This window comes from Vulpes lagopus, chromosome 18 (genome assembly GCF_018345385.1).
Source record: "Vulpes lagopus strain Blue_001 chromosome 18, ASM1834538v1, whole genome shotgun sequence".
Taxonomy (NCBI): Eukaryota; Metazoa; Chordata; class Mammalia; order Carnivora; family Canidae; genus Vulpes; species Vulpes lagopus.
The window spans coordinates 3,301,218-3,320,687 of record NC_054841.1 but is presented as its reverse complement, the minus strand read 5'-3'; the positions used below and the strand labels follow the sequence as shown (position 1 = coordinate 3,320,687).

Here is a 19,470-nt window from a genome sequence, read left to right as displayed (position 1 = left end):
AGGCTGCATGAGAGGAGGGAGGTGAGGAGCTGGAGGCGGGAGTTTGAGGCGCGCTGAGGGCCCTGACCATGGCAGTCCTGAGGTGGCTTCTGCTGGGGCTCCTGTGCCAGCATCTTTCTCCCGCAGCACTCACGGGGTGGAGACTGGTGGGCAGAGGCCTCACCGGGGAGCCAAGTGGAAAGGAAGTGGGCAGAGGACTTGGGGGTGTCAGTGGGCTGGGTGATGCAGTGACGATCAGTAGAACTTGAGCTGGAGGAAGGGAGAAGTGAACGGGGAGGGTGCTCACGGATTGGGAGAGGGCCGAGGGGTCGACAGGCTCGGGGATGGTGCTCAGGGGGCAGCAGGAAGGAGAAGGGACGCGGGCTCCGGGCGGACTGACCCTTCCTCAAAGCTGGACCTCCTGCCTCCCACGCCACTTGGTGGGGCCCCCGGGCCAGGGGCTGGGGCTGTGGGAAACCAGACCCATAAAGTCAATAGCTGCTGAGTTTGAGGGTCTGCAGGTGCCAGACACACACCTCGTTGTTACTTCCTGCTTAAACCAGCCATCCTGCGAGGGACTGTTGGTGGTTGTCAGGGGTCACATGCGGGTAAATGGGGTACCGGAGTTTTAGGAACTTACCAGGATCACAGTGCAGGGGCTGATGGGGCCTGGGCATGCGTCCATCCAGCACCTGTGATGGTGGCCGTCCCCAGGGCAGGTGGGGGCAGGAACTTTGGCACCACCTGCTGAGTGGGGGAAGGTCTTGAGGTTGCTTCCTCCCCCCATCCTGTCCCTCCCTCTCGTCTCCACTTCTGACAGTTCCACTGACCTCTCAGCTCACAGGAAGTCAGGTCTGCATGCGAAGTGACCCCTCTCCTGTGAGCAGTCCCCCCTCCGCCAGCCCAAGCCCCCCTCCCGTCCTCACTCACATCACCCCAGTCATGGGAGGGATGGCGTGTGAACTCTCTCCTTTGCCTTTGAACCAGCCAAGATGCCGTCAGCGTCCAGAGGTGAAGAAGCAGACGCCGCCGCCGGCAGCCTCCCGCCTACCACGGACGAACCCTCTCAAGCCTTAGCTGGGTCCGACTCCCCGGACAGTCCTCCCAGACCCCTGGAGAGGTCCGTGGGCCAGCTCCCCAGCCCCCCGCTCCTGCCCACCCCACCGCCCAAGGCAGGCTCCAAAACCACGAAAAATGTCACAGGTGGGTCCGCGTGCACACGTCCTTCTGTTCATCGGTCCGGGCTCTCAACCCGATCGGGGGCCCACCGTGGGCTGGTTCTCAGCCTGGGCTTCGGCAGCCAGGGCTCTGGGCAGGTGCAGGGCAGCAGTTCTTAGCAAGCAGCTCTGGTTGTCGGGAGCAGACCCCTGGGGCCCCCTCTAGCAGATGGGGCGGTCTGTTGGCCAGAGTCAGAGATGTCTTCCGGAACCTGAAGGCAGGAGATGCAGCCAGCCCCTGGGATGAGGACTTTGTCCGTCTGGATATTTGGGTGTCCTCTCTGTCTTCTACTTTCCCTCTCCCCTTCCTTCCCCACTCTGCCCCACCTCCCCCCAGTCTCTCTCTCCTGGTCTCTGCTCATCTGTTTCCCTGCATCTCTCCAGTGAGCTCCATCCCTCGAGGCAGAGGTGGGTGGTCAGAGAGGGGAGCACAGCTGGGTGGGGGCCCCCAAAGGCCTCTGCTTCTGTAGCTTTGGCCTCACCGGCTGAGTAATCCCAAGATGTTGAAATGTTTACTTTTGGAGTTTGGGTCGTACTTGTCCCATCGCTGTTGGAAATGGGAGACATTGCTGGTCTCCAGGGCAGGGGGAGGGTGCAGGCCCCTCAGTAAGAGGTGACTGTTTTGAAGACTAAATCCTCAGCTGCTGCCTCTGAGGGCAGAGGACATGAAGAGGATGTGGATGGCAGACCTGGGTGGCTTTGCTGGGAGCCCTCAAACACCACCCCCAATACTGCTCCATCCCTCTTGTTGAGCCACAAGGAGGCCTGGGGACACACCATGTGTTCCTAATGCACAAGCCAGTCCCTCTGGGAGGGGACATGTGCCCGATTCACAGTTGAAAAGACTGTGGCTTAGGGGGCCCCAGCAACAGATCCTACAGCTAATAGAGACCTGACCCCAGTTCTGGGCCTGAAGCTCGTAACCCTCCTCCCCCCACTGCTCTTTCTGCAAAAACCTTCTTCCCCTTCCTTCACCTGGTCAGCCCCTTTGCATCTCTGTCCCTACTTTAGGGGAGCCAACCCCATAGCAACATGCATCTTGCCTTCTGGTACGTGTCGCATCACTTCCCCTTACCCAGTGAGTTGAATGGTGTCCCCTCAAGATGCACGTCTACCCAGAACCTCAGAACATGGCCTTCTTTGGCACGGGGTCTTTGCAGACACAGTTCCATCAGGATCAAGGTGAAATCCTCCTGCCATAGGGTGGGTCCTAAATCCAATAAGAATGTCCTTCCGAGAGACCGAGTTTGCAGTGACCCGCTTGCATGCCAAGGCCTGCCGAGGGCTGCCAGCAGCCACCAGGAGCTGGAGGGAAGCCTGGCATGTGTCTCTCTCAGCCCTCAGAAGGCTCTAGCCCTGCTGACACCTTGGTTTCAGGCTTCTGACGTCAGCAACCATGAGAGAATGAAGTCCGGTTGTTCTGAGTCCCAGCTTGTGGGACTTTGGGACAGCAGCCTGGGACCCTACCGGATCCCAGTGCTGGCATACAGCAGGTGCTCAGCAAGTGCACGTGGCTGTGATGGAAGGAGCAGGTGGGGGTCCTGAGCCCCGCCTGCCTGCTTCTAACCTCTGGAATGAGTCTAAGCCTGCAGTGTGCCCGTGACCTGGCCACACGGATAAGAGTCAAAGTTCTGAGGCAGAACCACACGGTCCTGCGTCTCCTTACCGTCTTGTGATAATTTTCTTCCCCACCCGTGGAGACCTGGCACAATTGGAAATCGGATAGGCACCACCCACCACGTTTCATTCTGGCTCCTGTGTAATTGGTTCTGGTCCCTGGATAACCCAGCAGCCCCGAGACATCCTGCCTCTGCCGCTCGGGACAGATTAGGCCTCAAGCTGCACGTGTCCCCGACGTGACTCCGCTGCTTGTTCACGCAGCCGAAATGTTCGGTCCCCAGGGCCTCACGTTCCGCACCTCTGACTTCCACCCTCCCCTTTCAGGGGGCTCCAGAGCATCACGGGGGATTCGTCTGGGGACTGGATTAGGAGCGGGAGAGCTCCGGAGGGTGGCTTCAGTCTGGATCTCTTTTTTTAAGAGCTGAGACCACATTTTGGTGACTTTTGTCTTAATTTTCTCCCTTCTCCCTCTTTTTCCTCCCCTTTTGCGGGAAACGTTGGCTTCAGCCTGTGAGCACTAGGTGGCAGCAGAGGCCCCGTACCTGAGCTTCACTGGGACCCAGGGGGACGGTGTGCCCAAAGCTGAGTCCCCACGGGGCTCCCTCTTGTCTGACATGGTGCCCCCAGCCCCCACCAGAGGTCAGGGCATCGTCCCCTCACCCCCAGGCCCACTTGCGGACTTGCTTTGCTGAGTCTCTATGGTGTTTAATTTTTTTTTAATGAGTTGCCAACATTGTAAACATTCAGGTATGTTTAAGTGTTAAATATTGGAATATGTGTAGAACAGTGAAACAGGTGTAAAAATCTTTTACCTGTAATCCTGATTTGTGGCTCCTCTTGAGAAGTCTTCGTAGCTGGCAACCCCGAGTCCCAGCAGCCGCATTAAGGTGAGCAGGTGCTCTTGTGTTTGCTGAAACCCTTGTACCCCCCCCCCCCCCCCCCCGCCATCATAGGAATTGCCTGAGGTCCTTTGGCTCACCTGTGTCTCACCTGCCTGGACCCGTGTGAGTTAACCCCCTCAGGGCAGAGCGGCTCCTGCCCCTGTCCAGCTAGGGGACAGTCGCCCGTCTGGGTGGGGGTCCTGTGGCCTCTGCCAGCTGTAGTTGGAGTCGTGCTGCCAAGTTCCAGTCCAGCCCCTCCTACATCCTGGAGGCATAAGTCGGAGGTGGCTCCGGAGCCTGGTTCCTCACGTGAGAAGCGGGAGTGAGGGCCTCATCGCTGGCCCCGGCGAGCCAGGAACGGTGCTCAGCAGAGCGGCACGTGGGAAACGCTTGTTCGGGGTGCCCGTGACTGACAGCGTGTGGAGACCCCGTTAGAGTCCAGGCTGAGTGAGCACAGGCAGGCTGTGTCACCTCATCACCTCACTTTCCCTGGGCTGTGACGGCCTCCTAGTAGGGTGGGGTGAGGGTTCCAGGAGCAGCAGCGGAGCGTCACCTGCTCCAGTGGGGTCCCTGTGATGAGCAGGGGCCGCCCTGCATGGGGGCTAAGCCAGGGGGTGTAGGCTACTGGGGGTGGCCCTGAGGGCCATGCTCGGAATGGAGCCCCCACCCGGCTCTGCCTGTGACAGGCGCCGTCTCATCCTCGGGTGTCAGTCGCTCAGGTGGACCTTCTACTGACCTCTCTGTGGTCCAGCCCACCTGCGTACCATCCCCCCAGGTGTACTTGGCCCACCTGTGTCCCCCACCCTCAGGTGTGCTCAGCTTACCTGCCTGGCTCCGCTCTCCCTAAAATCCTCGTGTTGGCTTTCTGTCTGCCTTTCCTCTCGTGGCTCCACCCAGCCGTCCTCGATGCCCTTTGAGGGCAAGGCCTGGGCTGTTTGGCGTTACCTGGCTGTGCCCACAGAAGCAGGTGCTTGTGAAGAAAGCAAAATGACACATGACATGTTTCAACAAGATGTATAGTTTTCCTTCTAGTTTTTGTTTTTAATTGGCACTGTCCACATTCTCGGATTGCATCAGAAAGGCTTTGCCTGTCAGTGGTTTGGATCTGTGTCTGTCTGTGTCTCTGTCCCTCTTCCTGTTGAGGCTAAAAAGGTAGGTGATTTGTTGGTATCCAGTCAAGCAAAGTGGTGGAGCCTGGAGCCTGCCTCTGCGGAGGCCTGTTTGGGAGCGAGTCTGTGTCTGAACGTAGCACAGGGGTCAGGGAGCACCCGGGCTCCTGCTGCCCGGTCAGGGAGCTCTTGGCCCATTTTACGGATAAGAAGGCTGAGGCTCTGGGACTTTTACAGCTGCTAAGTAGCAGATCGAGGCTGGGGGCCAGATCTGGGCAATGGGCAAACCCAAGCTGTGTGGCGCCCTGAGCCCCCGATGCTGTGGAGGGCTTGCCGTGCACGTTCCGGAAGTACCTGGCACGGGGAGGGAAGCTTCGCCTCCCTAGGGTGGAACTGAGCACACCTAGTCTGGGTCTTCAAACTCAGTTCATGTGTACGAGCGTGTCGCACACGTGTTAAGTGCCAGGCCTCGGGCTACGGCAGGAAGAATGGAAGATACGGGCTCTGCCCAGAGGCGCAAAGTCGGGTGAGGAGGGCAGACCCGAGGAAGGAATTCATCCCAAGTGGGAGGAGAGGGGTGTCCGGGCTGCCTTGAGTCCCACGGGGCAGGTGCGACGGGCTCTGCATGAGGGTGCAGATTCACAGAAGGTCTCCTGAGGAAGTGAGATTGGTGTAGACGGGAGGGGGAGAGCATTTCAGGCAGGGGGAACAGCCTGTGCAAAGGCTCAGGGTAGAGCATGTGGTTCCCTCGAGGACTAGAAAGCTCCCTCTGCCCTACAGCGAAGAGAGCTTGGGGGGGACAGTGGAGGGGAGGCGAAGCCTGAGCGCTGAGGGGGGCAGCCTACGGGGCTCTGGGGTGCTGTGCTGAGGAGAATGCAAGAGGCTCACCTTCCTGAAAGCTCCCACTGCGTGAGGCTCGGCGGGGGGGGTGGTTGGAGGAGATGGGGGGTGGCTGGGATCACGCTGGGTCCAGGCTGAGTGACTCTGGCAGAGCTCGAGGAACTACGCTGGCTTCCACAGTAGGAAGTGTAGCTTCAAGAAGCCGAATCTGTGGCAGAGAAACGGGAAGGAGGGTTTTCTGCACCTGAGACCTTGCCCGGGGCCTGTTGTCACGGGTGTCTGTGGAGCTCAGCTCCTGGGGTTGGAGGCAGGAGGTCCCGCGGACGGAGCTGGGCAGAGGTGAACCTCATCTCGGGCTCTTGGGGCAGGGGACCTGGCGCGACATCCAGAACAGGATGTGAGGGTCACGTGGCCGGGGGCTGTGTCCTCTGCTCCTGGGCTTGCGTCTTTCTGCAGAGTCCCTCCTCCCAGAGACTTACACTCCTGTCGTCCCTCTCATGCTCCAGGCCAGCCTGTGCTCTTCCAAGGCCCTGGTGGGAAGAGCACGGACCCTCCCCTCCGAGGACAGCTCTCCACGCCCACGGGGTCTCCACATCTCACCACTGTCCACCGGCCGCTGCCCCCCAGCCGTGTCATTGAGGAGCTGCACAGGGCGCTGGCCACCAAGCATCGCCAGGACAGGTGAGGCCCTCCCCCCTGGTCAGGAGACCCACGTGCCCAAATCCCCACCAGCCTCGTGCTCTTCACCTATGTGGTCATGGGGCTCAATGCACGGCTGTCACCATCCCAGAATTCTTAATTTTTGGATAAGAGCATCACCTTTTTACTTTGCACAGAGCTCTGGTCTGGGTTGCCACGTTCTGGGAGAGGACGTTCAGGGGGTGCACACATGGGAACCTGGCCACAGAGCCCCCCCTCCCCGCATTTCTCCCGATGGATCCAGGCTAGGATGGGGGCACCCGTGGAAGAGAAGTAGATGTCACACTGGCCCAGGACTCTGAAGACTTGGAGTTTTCATTAGGCAAGAGTGCAAGGAAGCCCGTTCTGGAAGCTTTTACTCTTTTATTTTTGATCTCGCATGTCCATAGACCGTGAAAGAGAAATGAGTTGATGCAGGGCAGAGCAGTTAGGTAGCAGGACCCGTGTATGGTTTGGCAGAAGCACGGCACAGAGGACCCGGCCCTTTGCTGCAGGGAGTGGGACGGGATCCTAACGTGCCTGTCTCCTGCATGTGCCATCCGGGGCCGCTGGGCCCGTGGATGCGGGACGGAGGCCGCGGGGCCCCCTTTGTGATACCATCACAAGCCAGGTCCTCTGACGAGGCGGGCAGCGTGTAACCCTAACTGTCTTCTGGTTCAGTTTTCAAGGAAGGGACAATAAAGCGTCCCCGAAGAAGCGCGTGGACGTGCGCCTGTCCAGGACGTGCAGCGTGGAGCGGGGCAAGGACAGGGAGGAGGCTTGGAGCTTCGACGGGGTCTCGGACAGCAAGCGGACCGCGGCCAAAGGGTCTGAGGAGGACAAGGAGAACCTGATCGTGAACTCAGAGCTCAAGGATGACCTGCTGGTGTATCAGGACGAGGAGGCGCTGAACGACTCCATCATCTCTGGTGAGGAGGGCCCGGAGCCTGCTGTGCGGGATCGTGGGCCGCTCTGGGGGCCACAGGGCCTGGGGACGAGGAGGCACCTCGAGAGCGTGGAGGAGGGGACAGGGCCAGGCCAGGCTGCCCCCAGCAGGAGGGGAGGGGGCTGTGTCTCTGAGGATGAGCAGGGGGGCCCCTGCAGACTGGCGGGTGGGGTTGGGAGATGCACAGTGAAGCCGGATTATTTTGGTAACTGCATATTGGTTTTTGTGTGTTTTTGAAAACACGCGAAAGAGGCTCAGTAAGTAACTTTGCGGGTGTCACTGCTTAGGGAGATGTGGCAAAAGTCGTATAGGTGGTACGCCGAGGGCTAACTTTTGGAAAATAGAGCAAAGAATGCTGCCGGGAAGGCGAGGCTGAAGCAGGAGGGAGAGGCCCGGGGTCCTGCGACCATCCAGGTGTGGCGCGTGTGTGACCATGCCTGCGTGTGTGGGTGCTCATCCAGGGACGTCAGCTCACGTGGGCTCTGGAGCTCGGCACTGCTCCATCCAGGCTTCTGGACTCAGGTTCAGGGAGGTGGAAGGAGCGGAGGTGCAGGTCAGGCCAAGGGAGCGCAGGGCGGGTCCCCTGCAGGCTGTCCAGGCTGTGCTGAGGGCCTGCTCCTTGCAGGAAGGTCGATCTCCTGGTGACTGTCACCACCATGGGCAGAGCTCTGGGTCGAGGCACCGGGGACCCAGCCCAGCAAATGGCTTCTTCCTTGGGTGTTGGGTGGCAACTGAGGAAGGGGGTTGACATTGACCTGGGTCCTGGCTGGTCCCCAGGGAGGTGGTACCATGACCAGGTGGATAGAGCCTGGGGTTAGACAGTAGCCTCACTGCCACCCTTCCTGTCCACTTGCATCCTTCTGAGCCTTTTCCACCCCGGCCAGCGAAGCCTGTGAGGAACACCAGCCTCCTGTGCATTGGGAAGACGCTGACTTTGATCACTGAACCAGAAACCTGGAGCCGGTCACTGGCCGGGGGATCTGGACATGTCTGAGGAGCTGCGGCCTGTGGGCTTCCCCAAGCTTACCTGGCCCCAGGACTGTCTTCCTTGAATACCCGTCAGCCTCTGAGGGACAGGGTCAGGAGGGAGATCTCTGAGAATGGCTGGTGCAAGCGAGGGTGCCAGGCTGGCACAGGTGCCTTCAAGCTCAGCACCAGTGACATCAGGGGCTGGGTGGTTCTCTGGGGCAGGGTGAGGGCTGCCCTGTGCCTTGGAGGGTGTTGAGCAGCATCTTTGGCCTACACCCCCTGGACCAGCTCCCTCCAGCTCTAGGGGTGGACGTGTCTGCCTCTTTGGCTGCCCGTGGCTCCAGACGCTCCTGGGCTTGGCAGCTGCTTCCCCCAGTCTCTGTATCTCCTCAGTTTCTCCTCTTCTCCCTGGGCCCTCTCCCTTTTTCCCATCTAAGTACTAACCAGACCTGACCCTGCTGAGCTCCTGAGATCAGATGAGATAATCTGGATAATTATGGGTGAGTCTCCTCGTTTTGACATCCATGAGTACATCTACAAAAAATAAATTGCATCTTTTCCCAAATAAGGTCGCATTCATAAGTATAGGGTACACACATCTTTAGGGGTCACCATTCCACCTCTCCAGCCACTCCCAGTGGCATAACAGGCTCCTCACTGAGCCACTGTGGTCTAATGGGAGCAGGAGGGTAGGACTCCTCCTAGAAACTCTGTTGCTAACGTGCACAGGCTCGCCACCAAGCTGCCCGGGACTGTGCTGCACTTACTGCACTTGCAGAGCCTGGACAGAGCATCCTCTCCTCTGTCCCTTCTTCTGTGGGCACCGCTGTTCTGGGTTCATGGTCAGGATCTCACATTCAACCCTAAGAACATCCTGCCATGGGCTGGGCTTGTTGCACATGCCATCAGGACTTCCTGGAGATTCTTCTGCAAATTGAGCCTGTGGGGGCTCATCCCAGGTGCATGATACGGCGTTCCCAAACCATGGAAATACAGCGTGGGAAGGGGTTTCCTTGATTTTACACATTCTCCTATGTGTTCGTAATTCTCTCAAAGTTAACAGCCTCTCAGATAAAGTACTTGGAAGGAAAAGTTCTATTTTGTACTAGAAAAAGTCTAGAAACGTTACCTTGTGAAGGAATGTTACTCACGGAAGGAAGGGCCCATGAAAACGTTCTGCTTTGCGTGGAAGGACAGTAACGGCAGGGATCAGTTATTTGCTTCTTTTGGATTCAAGAAGCTTTGCAGGCATTGTCCCGTCCCACGTGATCAGCCCAAAGATGTGCCATCCTGAGTTCCGTAATAAGGTGGCATCCTATGCATCTGAGTCAGAATTTCATTTCTAGAGCTGGGGGTGGCCCCGTCCAAGGCAGGTTGCCTTATGGATCCGCCGGAAGGCTGTCCGACCTGGCTGAGTTGGAGTGAAGAAAAAACATGTATCTGTTGTACTCTGAGTCTGACAATGGATTTCCATGCAGAGCAAATCAAATGTCTTGGTCAACACAGAAAGATGTGTGACGGACGGCGGATTGATGCTTCGTGCCCGCCTGCAGCGGGTAGAGATACCTTCACGGGCATGTACAGTCAGTGCTCGGCAAAAACAGGACGCCGGGGGTGTTCTCAGCTTCAGCAAAGGTGAATCATGAAGATTTAATTCTTTTTACGAGCAGTTGTAGGTCCACAAGAAAATTAGGAGAGAGTTAGAGAGACTTCCATGAGCGTCCCCAGCCCCGCACCCGCATCGCCTCCCTGTTACCAACGTCCCTCCAGAGTGGTGTGTTTGTGACAGTTGACGAGCCCACCCTGACCCCTCATCCCTCAAAGGGTTCAGTCTCCGTGTTGTGCATTCTGTGGGTTTAGGCAAGTCGAGAATGACTTGTGTCTGCCATGATTTCATTCAGAGAATTTCCACTGCTCCAAAAATCCTCCGTGCTCCCCCTGTTCATCCCTCCCACCCCCACCCCCACCCCCACGACCGCTGAGCTTCTTATTGTCTGATTGTCTGTAGTTTCACTTTTCAGGAATGTCATATGGTTGAAATCACGCAGCGTGCACCCTTTCCAGACAGGCTTCTTTCACTTAGTAATACGCATTCAAGTTTTCCTCCGTGTCTCTTCATGGCTTGATGGCTCATTTCTTCTCCGTGCTGAATGGTGTTTCATTGTCTGGATGGGCCGCAGTTTATCCGTTCCCTCCCGAAGGACACTCTGGTCCCTGCCAAGTTTTGGTAATAATGTATACAGCTGCCATACAAACCCATGTGCAGTTCTTTTGTGTGTGTGGACGTGATTTTTCACCTCTTTTGAGCAAATACCATGCAGCCCGATTGCTAGATTGGTATGCTAAGACCATGTTTAGATTTGTAAGAAACCATCCAATGGTCTTTGAAGTGGCTGCGCCATTGCCCATTCCCACCAGCTTGAATGAGCGCTCCTGCTGCCCCATGTCCTTGCCAACGTCTGGTGTCATCAGCGCTCTGGATTTTGACCCTTCTCAGAGGTGTGTGGTGGGTGCTGTCTCGTTTTAATTTGCGTTTCCCTGAGGACCTACGATGTGGAGCATCTCTGCATGCTCGCTTGCTACCTGTGTATCTTTGGTGGGGTGTCAGAGTTTTGGATCCATTTTTTAATCGGGTTATCTGTTTGCTTAGGGTTGAGTTTTAACAATTCTTTATATTCAGGATGAAGAGTCCTTTATCAGATGTAACTTTTGGAAATATTTTCTCCCAGCCCGTGTCCTCTCTTGTTCTCTTGACATTGTCTTTCACAGAGCAGAGGTTTTTAGTTTTAATGGAGTCTAGTTTATTGATTATTTTTATCATGTGTTGTGCTTTGAGCAGTGTATCTAAAAGGACATCACCATATTCAAACTCACTTAGGTTTTCTCATGTCGTCCTCTAAGAGTTTTATAGTTTGGAATTTTACATTTAGGTGTATGACCTATTGTGTGAAGGTTATATGGCCCATGTCAAGATTCTTTTAATTTTTTCCATGTGACTGTCCAGTTCTAGCCAATTTGCTAATTAATTTATTTAATGTAGAATTTTAATTCATCATAAAAATTTAAAATTTATTTAACAATTTAACATTTTTAGACATTTTTTTTTAAGTAGGCTCCATGCCCAGCATGGAGCCCAGTGCTGGGCTTGAACTCATGACCCTGAGATCAAGACCTGAGATGAGACCAAGAATCAGACACCTAACCGACTGACTGAACCAGGCACCTCTAATATTTATTTAACAATTTAAAGAATTATTCCAAATATAATGTTGAGGATTTTTGCATTGGTGTTCATGAGAGATTTTGGTCTATAGTGTTTCTTTCCCCACAATGTCTAATACCAATAATTTTGGTATTAGGGGAATGCTGGCCTCAGAGTGAATTAGCATCCTGTTCTCAGCTTCTGTCCTCTGCAGGAGATTGCAGAGAATTGGTATAATTTCCTTAAAATTTCAGTAGAATTCACCAGTGAACCCATCTTGGCCTAGTGCTTTCTGTTTGGAAGGTTATTAATTATTGATTCAATTCCTTTAATAGATTTAGGCTTGTTCATATCATCTGTTTATTCTTGTGATTTTGGACAGATTGTGTCCTTCGAGAAATTGGTCCACTTCCTCCAGGTCATGCAGTTTGTGGGAATGGAGTTGTTCATAGTATATCTTTATTCTTTTAATGTCTATGGGATCTGTAGTGATGTCCCTTCTTTCATTTCTGATATTAGTAATTTGTGGCCTCTATCTTTTTTTTCCCTTAGTTATCCTGGCTGGAGGTTAATCAATTTTATTGATCTTTTCAAAGAACCAGCTTTTGGTTTCATTGATTTTTCTCTGTTGATTAGCTATTTGTTTTTAAAGATTTATTTATTTATTAGAGATACAAAGAGAGAGAGAGACAGAGAGACAGACAGGCAGAGGGAGAAACAGGCTCCCTGCCTGGAGCCTGACGTGGGACTAGATCCCGGGTCTCCAGGATCACGCCGTAGGCCAAAGGCAGCACTAAACTGCTAAGCCACCGGAGCTGCCCTGATTTGCTATTTTGAATATCACCGATGTCTGCTCCAATTCTTATTTCTCTCCTTCTACTTACTCTGGATTTAATTTGTTCTTTTTTTCTAGTTTCTTAAGGTGGAAATTTCAGATGACTTATTTATTTATTTATTTATTTATTTATTTATTTATTTATTTATTTTTAAAGATTTTATTTATTCATGGGAGACAGAGAGGGAGAGAGGGGCAGAGACACAGGCAGTTCTTTTGAAAGAACTGAAATTTGAGCTGGGTCGACCTGTGCCACTGCATTTCTTAAAGCAGGCATCAAAAGCTCGCAAGGTTGATGTGAAACAGCACACTTTAGCCAAATATCTCACGGAGCTGACTCTCATTGACTACGACATGGTGCATTATCACCCTTCAAAGGTGGCAGCGGCTGTTTCCTGCCTGTCTCAAAAGATTCTGGGCCAAGGAAAATGGAACTTAGAGCAGCAGTATTATACTGGATACACAGAGAATGAACTATTGGAAGTCATGCAGCAAGCACATGGCCAAAAATGTAGTGAAAGTTAATGAAAACTTAACGAAATTCATCGCCATCAAGAATAAGTGTGTAAGCAGCAAACTCCTGAAGATCAGCACAATTCCTCAGCTGAACTCAAAAGCCAACCAAGAGCCTGCCTCACCTCTGATGGGACCGGTCCTAGGCTGCCGTGGCCCTGAGGGGAGAATGATTCGTCCGTGCACTTTGTCTTGCTGATTTGGAACTCTTCACTTTGTATATAGTCCTCTGGTCTATTTCATGAAACCTTTTCTTAGACCTATTTTCTAAGTGTATATTGAGGAAAAATAAAGCTATTAATTGAAAAAAAAAGGCAGAGGGAGAAGCGGGCTCCTCACAGGGAGCCCAATGTGGGACTCCGTCTGGGACCCCAGGATCACGCCCTGAGCCAAAGACAGATGCTCAACTGCTGAGCCACCCAGGGACTGATCAGCCATCCCAGATGACTGACTTTAGATCTTTCTTCTTTTCTTTTTTAAATACTTTATTTATTTATTTATTTATTCATGAGACACACACATATACACACACACAGACAGAGAGCGAGAGAGGCAGAGACACAGGCAGAGGGTAAAGCAGGCTCCATGCAGGGAGCCCAATACAGGACTCGATCCCTGGCCTCCAGGATCATGCCCTGGGGTGAAGGCAGGCACCAAACCGCTGAGCCACCCAGGGATCCCTCTTTCATCTTTTCTAATCCATGCATTCAGTGCTATAATTTTTCCTCTAAACTCTTTTACTGTGTCCCACAAATTGCTAAGTTGTGTTTTCGTTTTCATTTAGTTCAAGATATTTTAAAAATGTTGTTGAGGTTTCTTCTTTGATTCGTGTACTGTTTGGAAACATGTCGTTTAACCCCCATGTTTTTTTTTTTTTAATTTTTATGTATTTATGATAGTCACACACAGAGAGAGAGAGAGAGAGAGAGAGAGAGAGAGAGAGGCAGAGACACAGGCAGAGGGAGAAGCAGGCTCCATGCAGGGAGCCCAATACAGGACTCGATCCCTGGCCTCCAGGATCATGCCCTGGGGTGAAGGCAGGCACCAAACCGCTGAGCCACCCAGGGATCCCTCTTTCATCTTTTCTAATCCATGCATTCAGTGCTATAATTTTTCCTCTAAACTCTTTTACTGTGTCCCACAAATTGCTAAGTTGTGTTTTCGTTTTCATTTAGTTCAAGATATTTTAAAAATGTTGTTGAGGTTTCTTCTTTGATTCGTGTACTGTTTGGAAACATGTCGTTTAACCCCCATGTTTTTTTTTTTAATTTTTATGTATTTATGATAGTCACACAGAGAGAGAGAGAGAGAGAGAGAGAGAGAGAGAGAGAGGCAGAGACACAGGCAGAGGGAGAAGCAGGCTCCATGCACCAGGAGCCTGACGTGGGATTCGATCCCAGGTCTCCAGGATCGCGCCCTGGGCCAAAGGCAGGCGCCAAACCGCTGCGCCACCCAGGGATCCCTAACCCCCATGTATATAGGGATTTTCCAATTGTCATTCTGTTACTGATTACTGGTTTAATTGCATTGTGGTCTGAGAGGAGACATTATATGATTTGTATTTTTTTAAATATGTGAGGGTATGTATTCTGGCCCAGAATGAGCTGAATCTTGGTGAATGTTCCATGTGACCTTGAAAACAATGTGTGCTCTGCTCTTGCTGAGTGAAGTAGCCTGTGGGTGTCAGTCATACCCAGTTGGCTGAAGGGCTCTGGATTCCACCAAGTGCTTACTGATTTTCCATTCCTGGATCTGCCCACATCTGAGAGGGGTGTGGAGTCTCAGTGATGAGAGTGTGTTTATCTACTCTTTGTATTCCATTTTCATCAAATAGTTTGACAGGCTGTTGTTAGGTGCATACTCGTCAAGGACCATTACGTGTTCTTTGCGAAGTGGCCCCTTTGGCATATGACATGCCATTCCTCATCCCCGATGACCTTCCTTGCTTTGACATCCACCCTTCTAAAATTAGCATAGTCACTCCTGCTTTCTTTCCATTAGTGTTAGCATAGTATATTTCTCTCCATCCATTTGCTCCCAATCTCTACGTGTCTTTGTAGCTGACATAGTTTCTTTAGACAACACAGAGTTGAGTCTTGTTTTTTTGATCCACTCTAACAGTCTCTGCCTTTTAATTGGTGTATTCAGGCCATTGACATTCAAAGTGGTTTGTAATGTAGCTGGATTAATATCTACCATATTTGTTACTGATTTCTACTTATTGCCTTTGCTCTTTGTTCTTCTCTTCTACCATTTGTGGTTTTATTTTTTATTTATTTTAATTTCAATATAGTTAATATACAGTGTTACATTAGTTTCAATATAATGATTCAACACTTTCATACATGATCAGGTGCTCATCACGACAAGTGCACTCCTTAATCTCCATTACCTGTTTTATCCACATCCCTATCCATCTCCTCACTGGTAACCATCAGTTTGTTCTCTATAGTTAAGAGTCTGTTTCTTGCTTTGTCTCCTTTTCCCCCTTTATTTATTTATTTTGTTTCTTAAATTCCACATATGAGTGAGATCATATAGTATTTGTCATTCTCTGACTGACTTGTGTCACTTAGCATTATACCTCTAGCTCCATCCATTTTGTTGCAAATGGTAGGATTTAATTCTTCTTTATGGCTGAGTAATACTCATTGTATATGTATACCACTTCTTTATTCATCTGTTGATGGACACTTGGGCTGCTTCCATAATTTGGTTATTGTAAATGATGCTGGAGTAAGCATAAGGATGCATGTAACCTTTCAAATGTAGTATTTTTGTATTTTGGGGGTAGATACTCAGTAGTACAATTACTGGATCATATGGCAGTTCTATTTTTAATTTTTTGAGGACCTTCCATCCTGTCTTCCACAGTGGCGGCACTGTTGCATTCCCTTCAGCCATGCATGAGGGTTCCTTTTTCTCCACATCCTCACCAATAATTGGTCTTTGTTTTTTTATTTTAGCCATTCTGACATGTGTGAAGTGATATCTCCTCATGGTTTTGATTTGCATTTCCCTGATGATGAGTGATGTTGAGCATCTTTTCATGTGTCTGTTTCCCATCTGCGTGTCTTTTTTTGAAAACTTTCTGTTCATGTATTCTACCTATTTTTGATTCAATTGCTTTTTTGGTGTTGGATTGTGTAAGTATATTTTAAATACTAATCTTTTATAAGCTATGTCATTTGCAAATATCTTCTCCCGTTCAGTAGGTTGTCTTTTATTTTTGTTGGTTCTTTCCTTTGCTATGCAGAAGCTTTTTATTTGATATAGTCCCAATAGTTTATTTTTGCTTTTGTTTCCCTTGCCTCAGGAGATCTATCTAGAAAAATATTAGTATGCCCAACGTCAGAGAAATTATTGCCTGTGCTCTCTTCTAGTATTCTCATGCTTTTAGGTCTTACATTTAGGGCCCTCATCCATTATGAGTTTATTTTTGTGTATGGTGTAAGAAAGTGGTTCAGTATCATCCTTTTGCATGTAGCTGTCCAGTTTTCCCAACGCCATTTGTTTCAGAGACTCTCTTTTCCCACTGAATATTCTTGCCTCCTTTGTCAAAGATTGATAATATGATTGTGCATTCATTTCTGAGTCTTCTTTTCTGTTCTATGAATTTGTGTGTCTGTTTTTGTGCCAGTACCAACAGTACTTCCTTATAATTTGGAATTGTGATGCCTTTAGCTTCATTTTTCTGTTTCAAGATTGTTTTGGCTATTTGAGGTCTTTTGTTGTTCTGTACAGACTTTAGGATAGTCCTAGTTCTGTTCTGTTGGTATTTTTGATAGGGATTGCATTAAGTCTAGATTTCTTTGGGTAGTATGGACAATTTAACAATATTTGTTCTTTCAATCCATGAGCATAGAATGTCTTTCCATTTGTTTCTGTCATCTTCAATTTCTTTCATCAGTGTTTTATAGTTTTTGGAGTACAGGCTTTCACCTCCTTGGTTAAGTTAATTCCTATCTTTGGTGCAATTATAAATAGTACTTTCTTAATTTCTCTTTCTGCTATGTCATATAATTGCAACAGATTTCTGTACATTGATTACATATTCTGTGACCTTAATGAATTCATTTATCAGTTCTAGTAGTTATTTTATGGCTCTAGGGTTTTCTCTATACAGTATTATGTCTTCTGCAAATAGCTAGAGCTTGACTTCTCCTTACCAATTTGGATGTCTTGTATTTCTTTTCCTTGTCTTATTGCTGTGGCTAAGACTTCCAGTTCTGTGTTGAATAAAGTGGTGAGAATGAACATCCCTATCTTCTTCCTGAGCTTAGGGGAAAAGCTGTCAGTTTCTCCCCATTGAGTATGATGTTCACTGTGGGTTTTCATATAAGGCCTTTATTATATTGAGGTGTGTTCCCTCTAAACTTCCTTTGTTCAGGATGTTTTTTAAAAAAGATTTATTTATTTATTAGCATGTGAGTGGGGGGAGAAGCAGAGGGAGAGGGACAAGCAAACTCTATGATGAGTGTGGAGCCCAAGGTGGGGTTTGATCTCACAACCCTGAGATCATGACCTAAGCTAGTCAAGAGTTGGACTTTTAACTGACTGAGCCACCCGAGCACGCCTGTTGAGGGTTGTTTTTTGTTTTTGTTTTTGTTTTTTGTTAAATCATGAGTGGATGTTGTACTTTCTCAAATGGTAAATGATTTTTTTAATGTATTGTTGGATTCAGTTAATCCAACAGTTAACTAATACTTTGTTGAGGGTTTTTTCATCTATGTTCATCAGTGATGTTGGCCTGTAGTTCTCTTTTTGTAATGTCTTTATCTGGCTTTGGTATCAGGGTAATACTGGTCTCCTAGAAAGAATTTGGAAGCTTTCCTCCACTTCTATTTTCTGGAGTAGTTTGAGAAGAATGAGTATGAGCTCTTCTTTAAATGTTTCGTAGAATTCACCTATGAGACCATCTGTTTCTGAACTTTTGTTTGTCGGGAGTGTTTTGATTACTGATGCAATTTCATTGCTGGTGACCTGTTCAAATTTTCTATTTCTTCCTGAATCCATTTCAGTAGGTAATATGTTTCTAGGAATTTATCCTTTTCTTCTAGGCTGTCCAATTTGTTGGCATAAAATTTTTCATAATATTCTTTTACAGTCCTTTGTATTTCTGTGTTATCATTGTTGTTTCTCCCCTTTTGTTTCTGATTTTGAGTCCTCTTTTTTTATGAGTCCAGCTATAGGTTTACCAAATTTGTTGCTCTTTTTGATGAAGCAGCTCTTCATTTCATTGATCAGTTTTTTTTTAGTTTCTATATAATTTATTTCTGCTCTAATATTTATTATTGCCTTCCTTCCACTGGTTTTGGATTTTGTTCTTCTTTTTCTAGCTCATTTATATGTAAGGGTAGGTGGTTTGATATTTTTCTTCTTGAGGTAGGCCTGTATTGATATAAACTTCCCTTTTAGAGCTTTGCTGCATCCCAAGGATTTAGGACTGTTGTGTTTTCATTTTCATTTGTTTCCATGTCCTTTTAATTTTATTTATTTATTTATTTATTTATTTATTTATTTATTTGGTGCAAAAAAAGGTGATTTTATTAAAGCATGGGGAGAGGACTCATGGGCAGAAAGAGTTGCCACACTGGGGTTAGGAGGAATGGCTGATTATATACTTGGGAATTGGGGGAGGCAAGGGAAAAGGGAGGTGTCCAAAAGAACTTTCATCAGCTAAAGAAGACTCTCAGGATTCTGGGGACCTGGCTGTTGCCAAGCTGAGGTTTATCCTTCTAGTAAGGCTTTAACATGAAGATAGTTGGGAGCTGCCTGGAAGAATGTTATACTCTTCATATGAGAAGCCCTTGTCAATAGGCTGCAGGTCGTAAAGGAACTTAACTCTGTTTACATTAACTTCTGCCTCTGTTTCCCATGTCACCATGGAAGGGGAGTGCTGTTAGGGCTCCAGAAAGTTGAGTTATGGGTCTCTGGAAGTTAGGTTATCAGTAAGAATGCTTTTTCCTTATAAATCACTGAGATGTTGGTAAACCAAGAGAGACTCCTGTCTTGTAGGATGGTGATCTCTAGACATTAACGATTTGTTTTTCCTTTCCTTAGTTTTAGGCCAACCAGGAGTGCCTGAGGAAGGTCATACATGTCCCACCTGGGAGTGGGGAGGTGGCTGTGGGGTGTCATCTATACTTTGTCCTCAGCTTGCCTTCTGCTCCCTTGTCACTACAACACTTGACATTACCTTGGGCAGGTGTTCATATGTCCAAGCCTCAGCTTCTTAATATTCTCAAAATACTCCATCTCTTCAGTTAAAGCATCTTATTCGCTTTTATTCTTTCATTTACTTATTAACTTGAGGAATGATTCTCGGGTGCCTGGTTCTTGAGTCCTTTTCATTGATTACTTAAAGTGAGGGATGCCACAGTCCTTCAAGATTCAAGTGACAGTATCTCTGTTTCACAGTAACTAAGGAACTGGGAGTTGATATGCCCACATCATTCGGGTACCAAACAAGTAAAATGAGGTTCATGTCCCGATTCATCCTGCTCCAGAGTGTTTGGCTGGCTGTGAACCATCACCCAGGATGATACAAATCAAGCAACACTTGGTGAATCTAAAGGATTTTTTCATTGGGTGGTGTATTTGTGGGGGCCCCCATAGATCAGGACTGCATCCCAGTGTCATAGTAGATGATGAAGGACTATGGTGAGCGTGCTAAGATCA

At 49.3% G+C, this 19,470-nt stretch overlaps 1 protein-coding gene across 4 annotated transcripts in view; it reads left to right on the top strand.

Annotated features, from left to right (window-relative positions):
- PHACTR3 (phosphatase and actin regulator 3) overlaps window positions 1-19,470 on the top strand; it is a 212,891-nt gene that overhangs the window by 133,151 nt on the left and 60,270 nt on the right. For all 4 annotated transcript variants that reach the window (XM_041733502.1, XM_041733504.1, XM_041733505.1 and 1 more), the window contains exons 5-7: window positions 967-1,182; window positions 6,153-6,327; window positions 7,006-7,253. In XM_041733502.1, coding sequence (XP_041589436.1) covers window positions 967-1,182; window positions 6,153-6,327; window positions 7,006-7,253 — 639 coding nt within the window. The remainder of the gene's footprint in view (window positions 1-966; window positions 1,183-6,152; window positions 6,328-7,005; window positions 7,254-19,470) is intronic.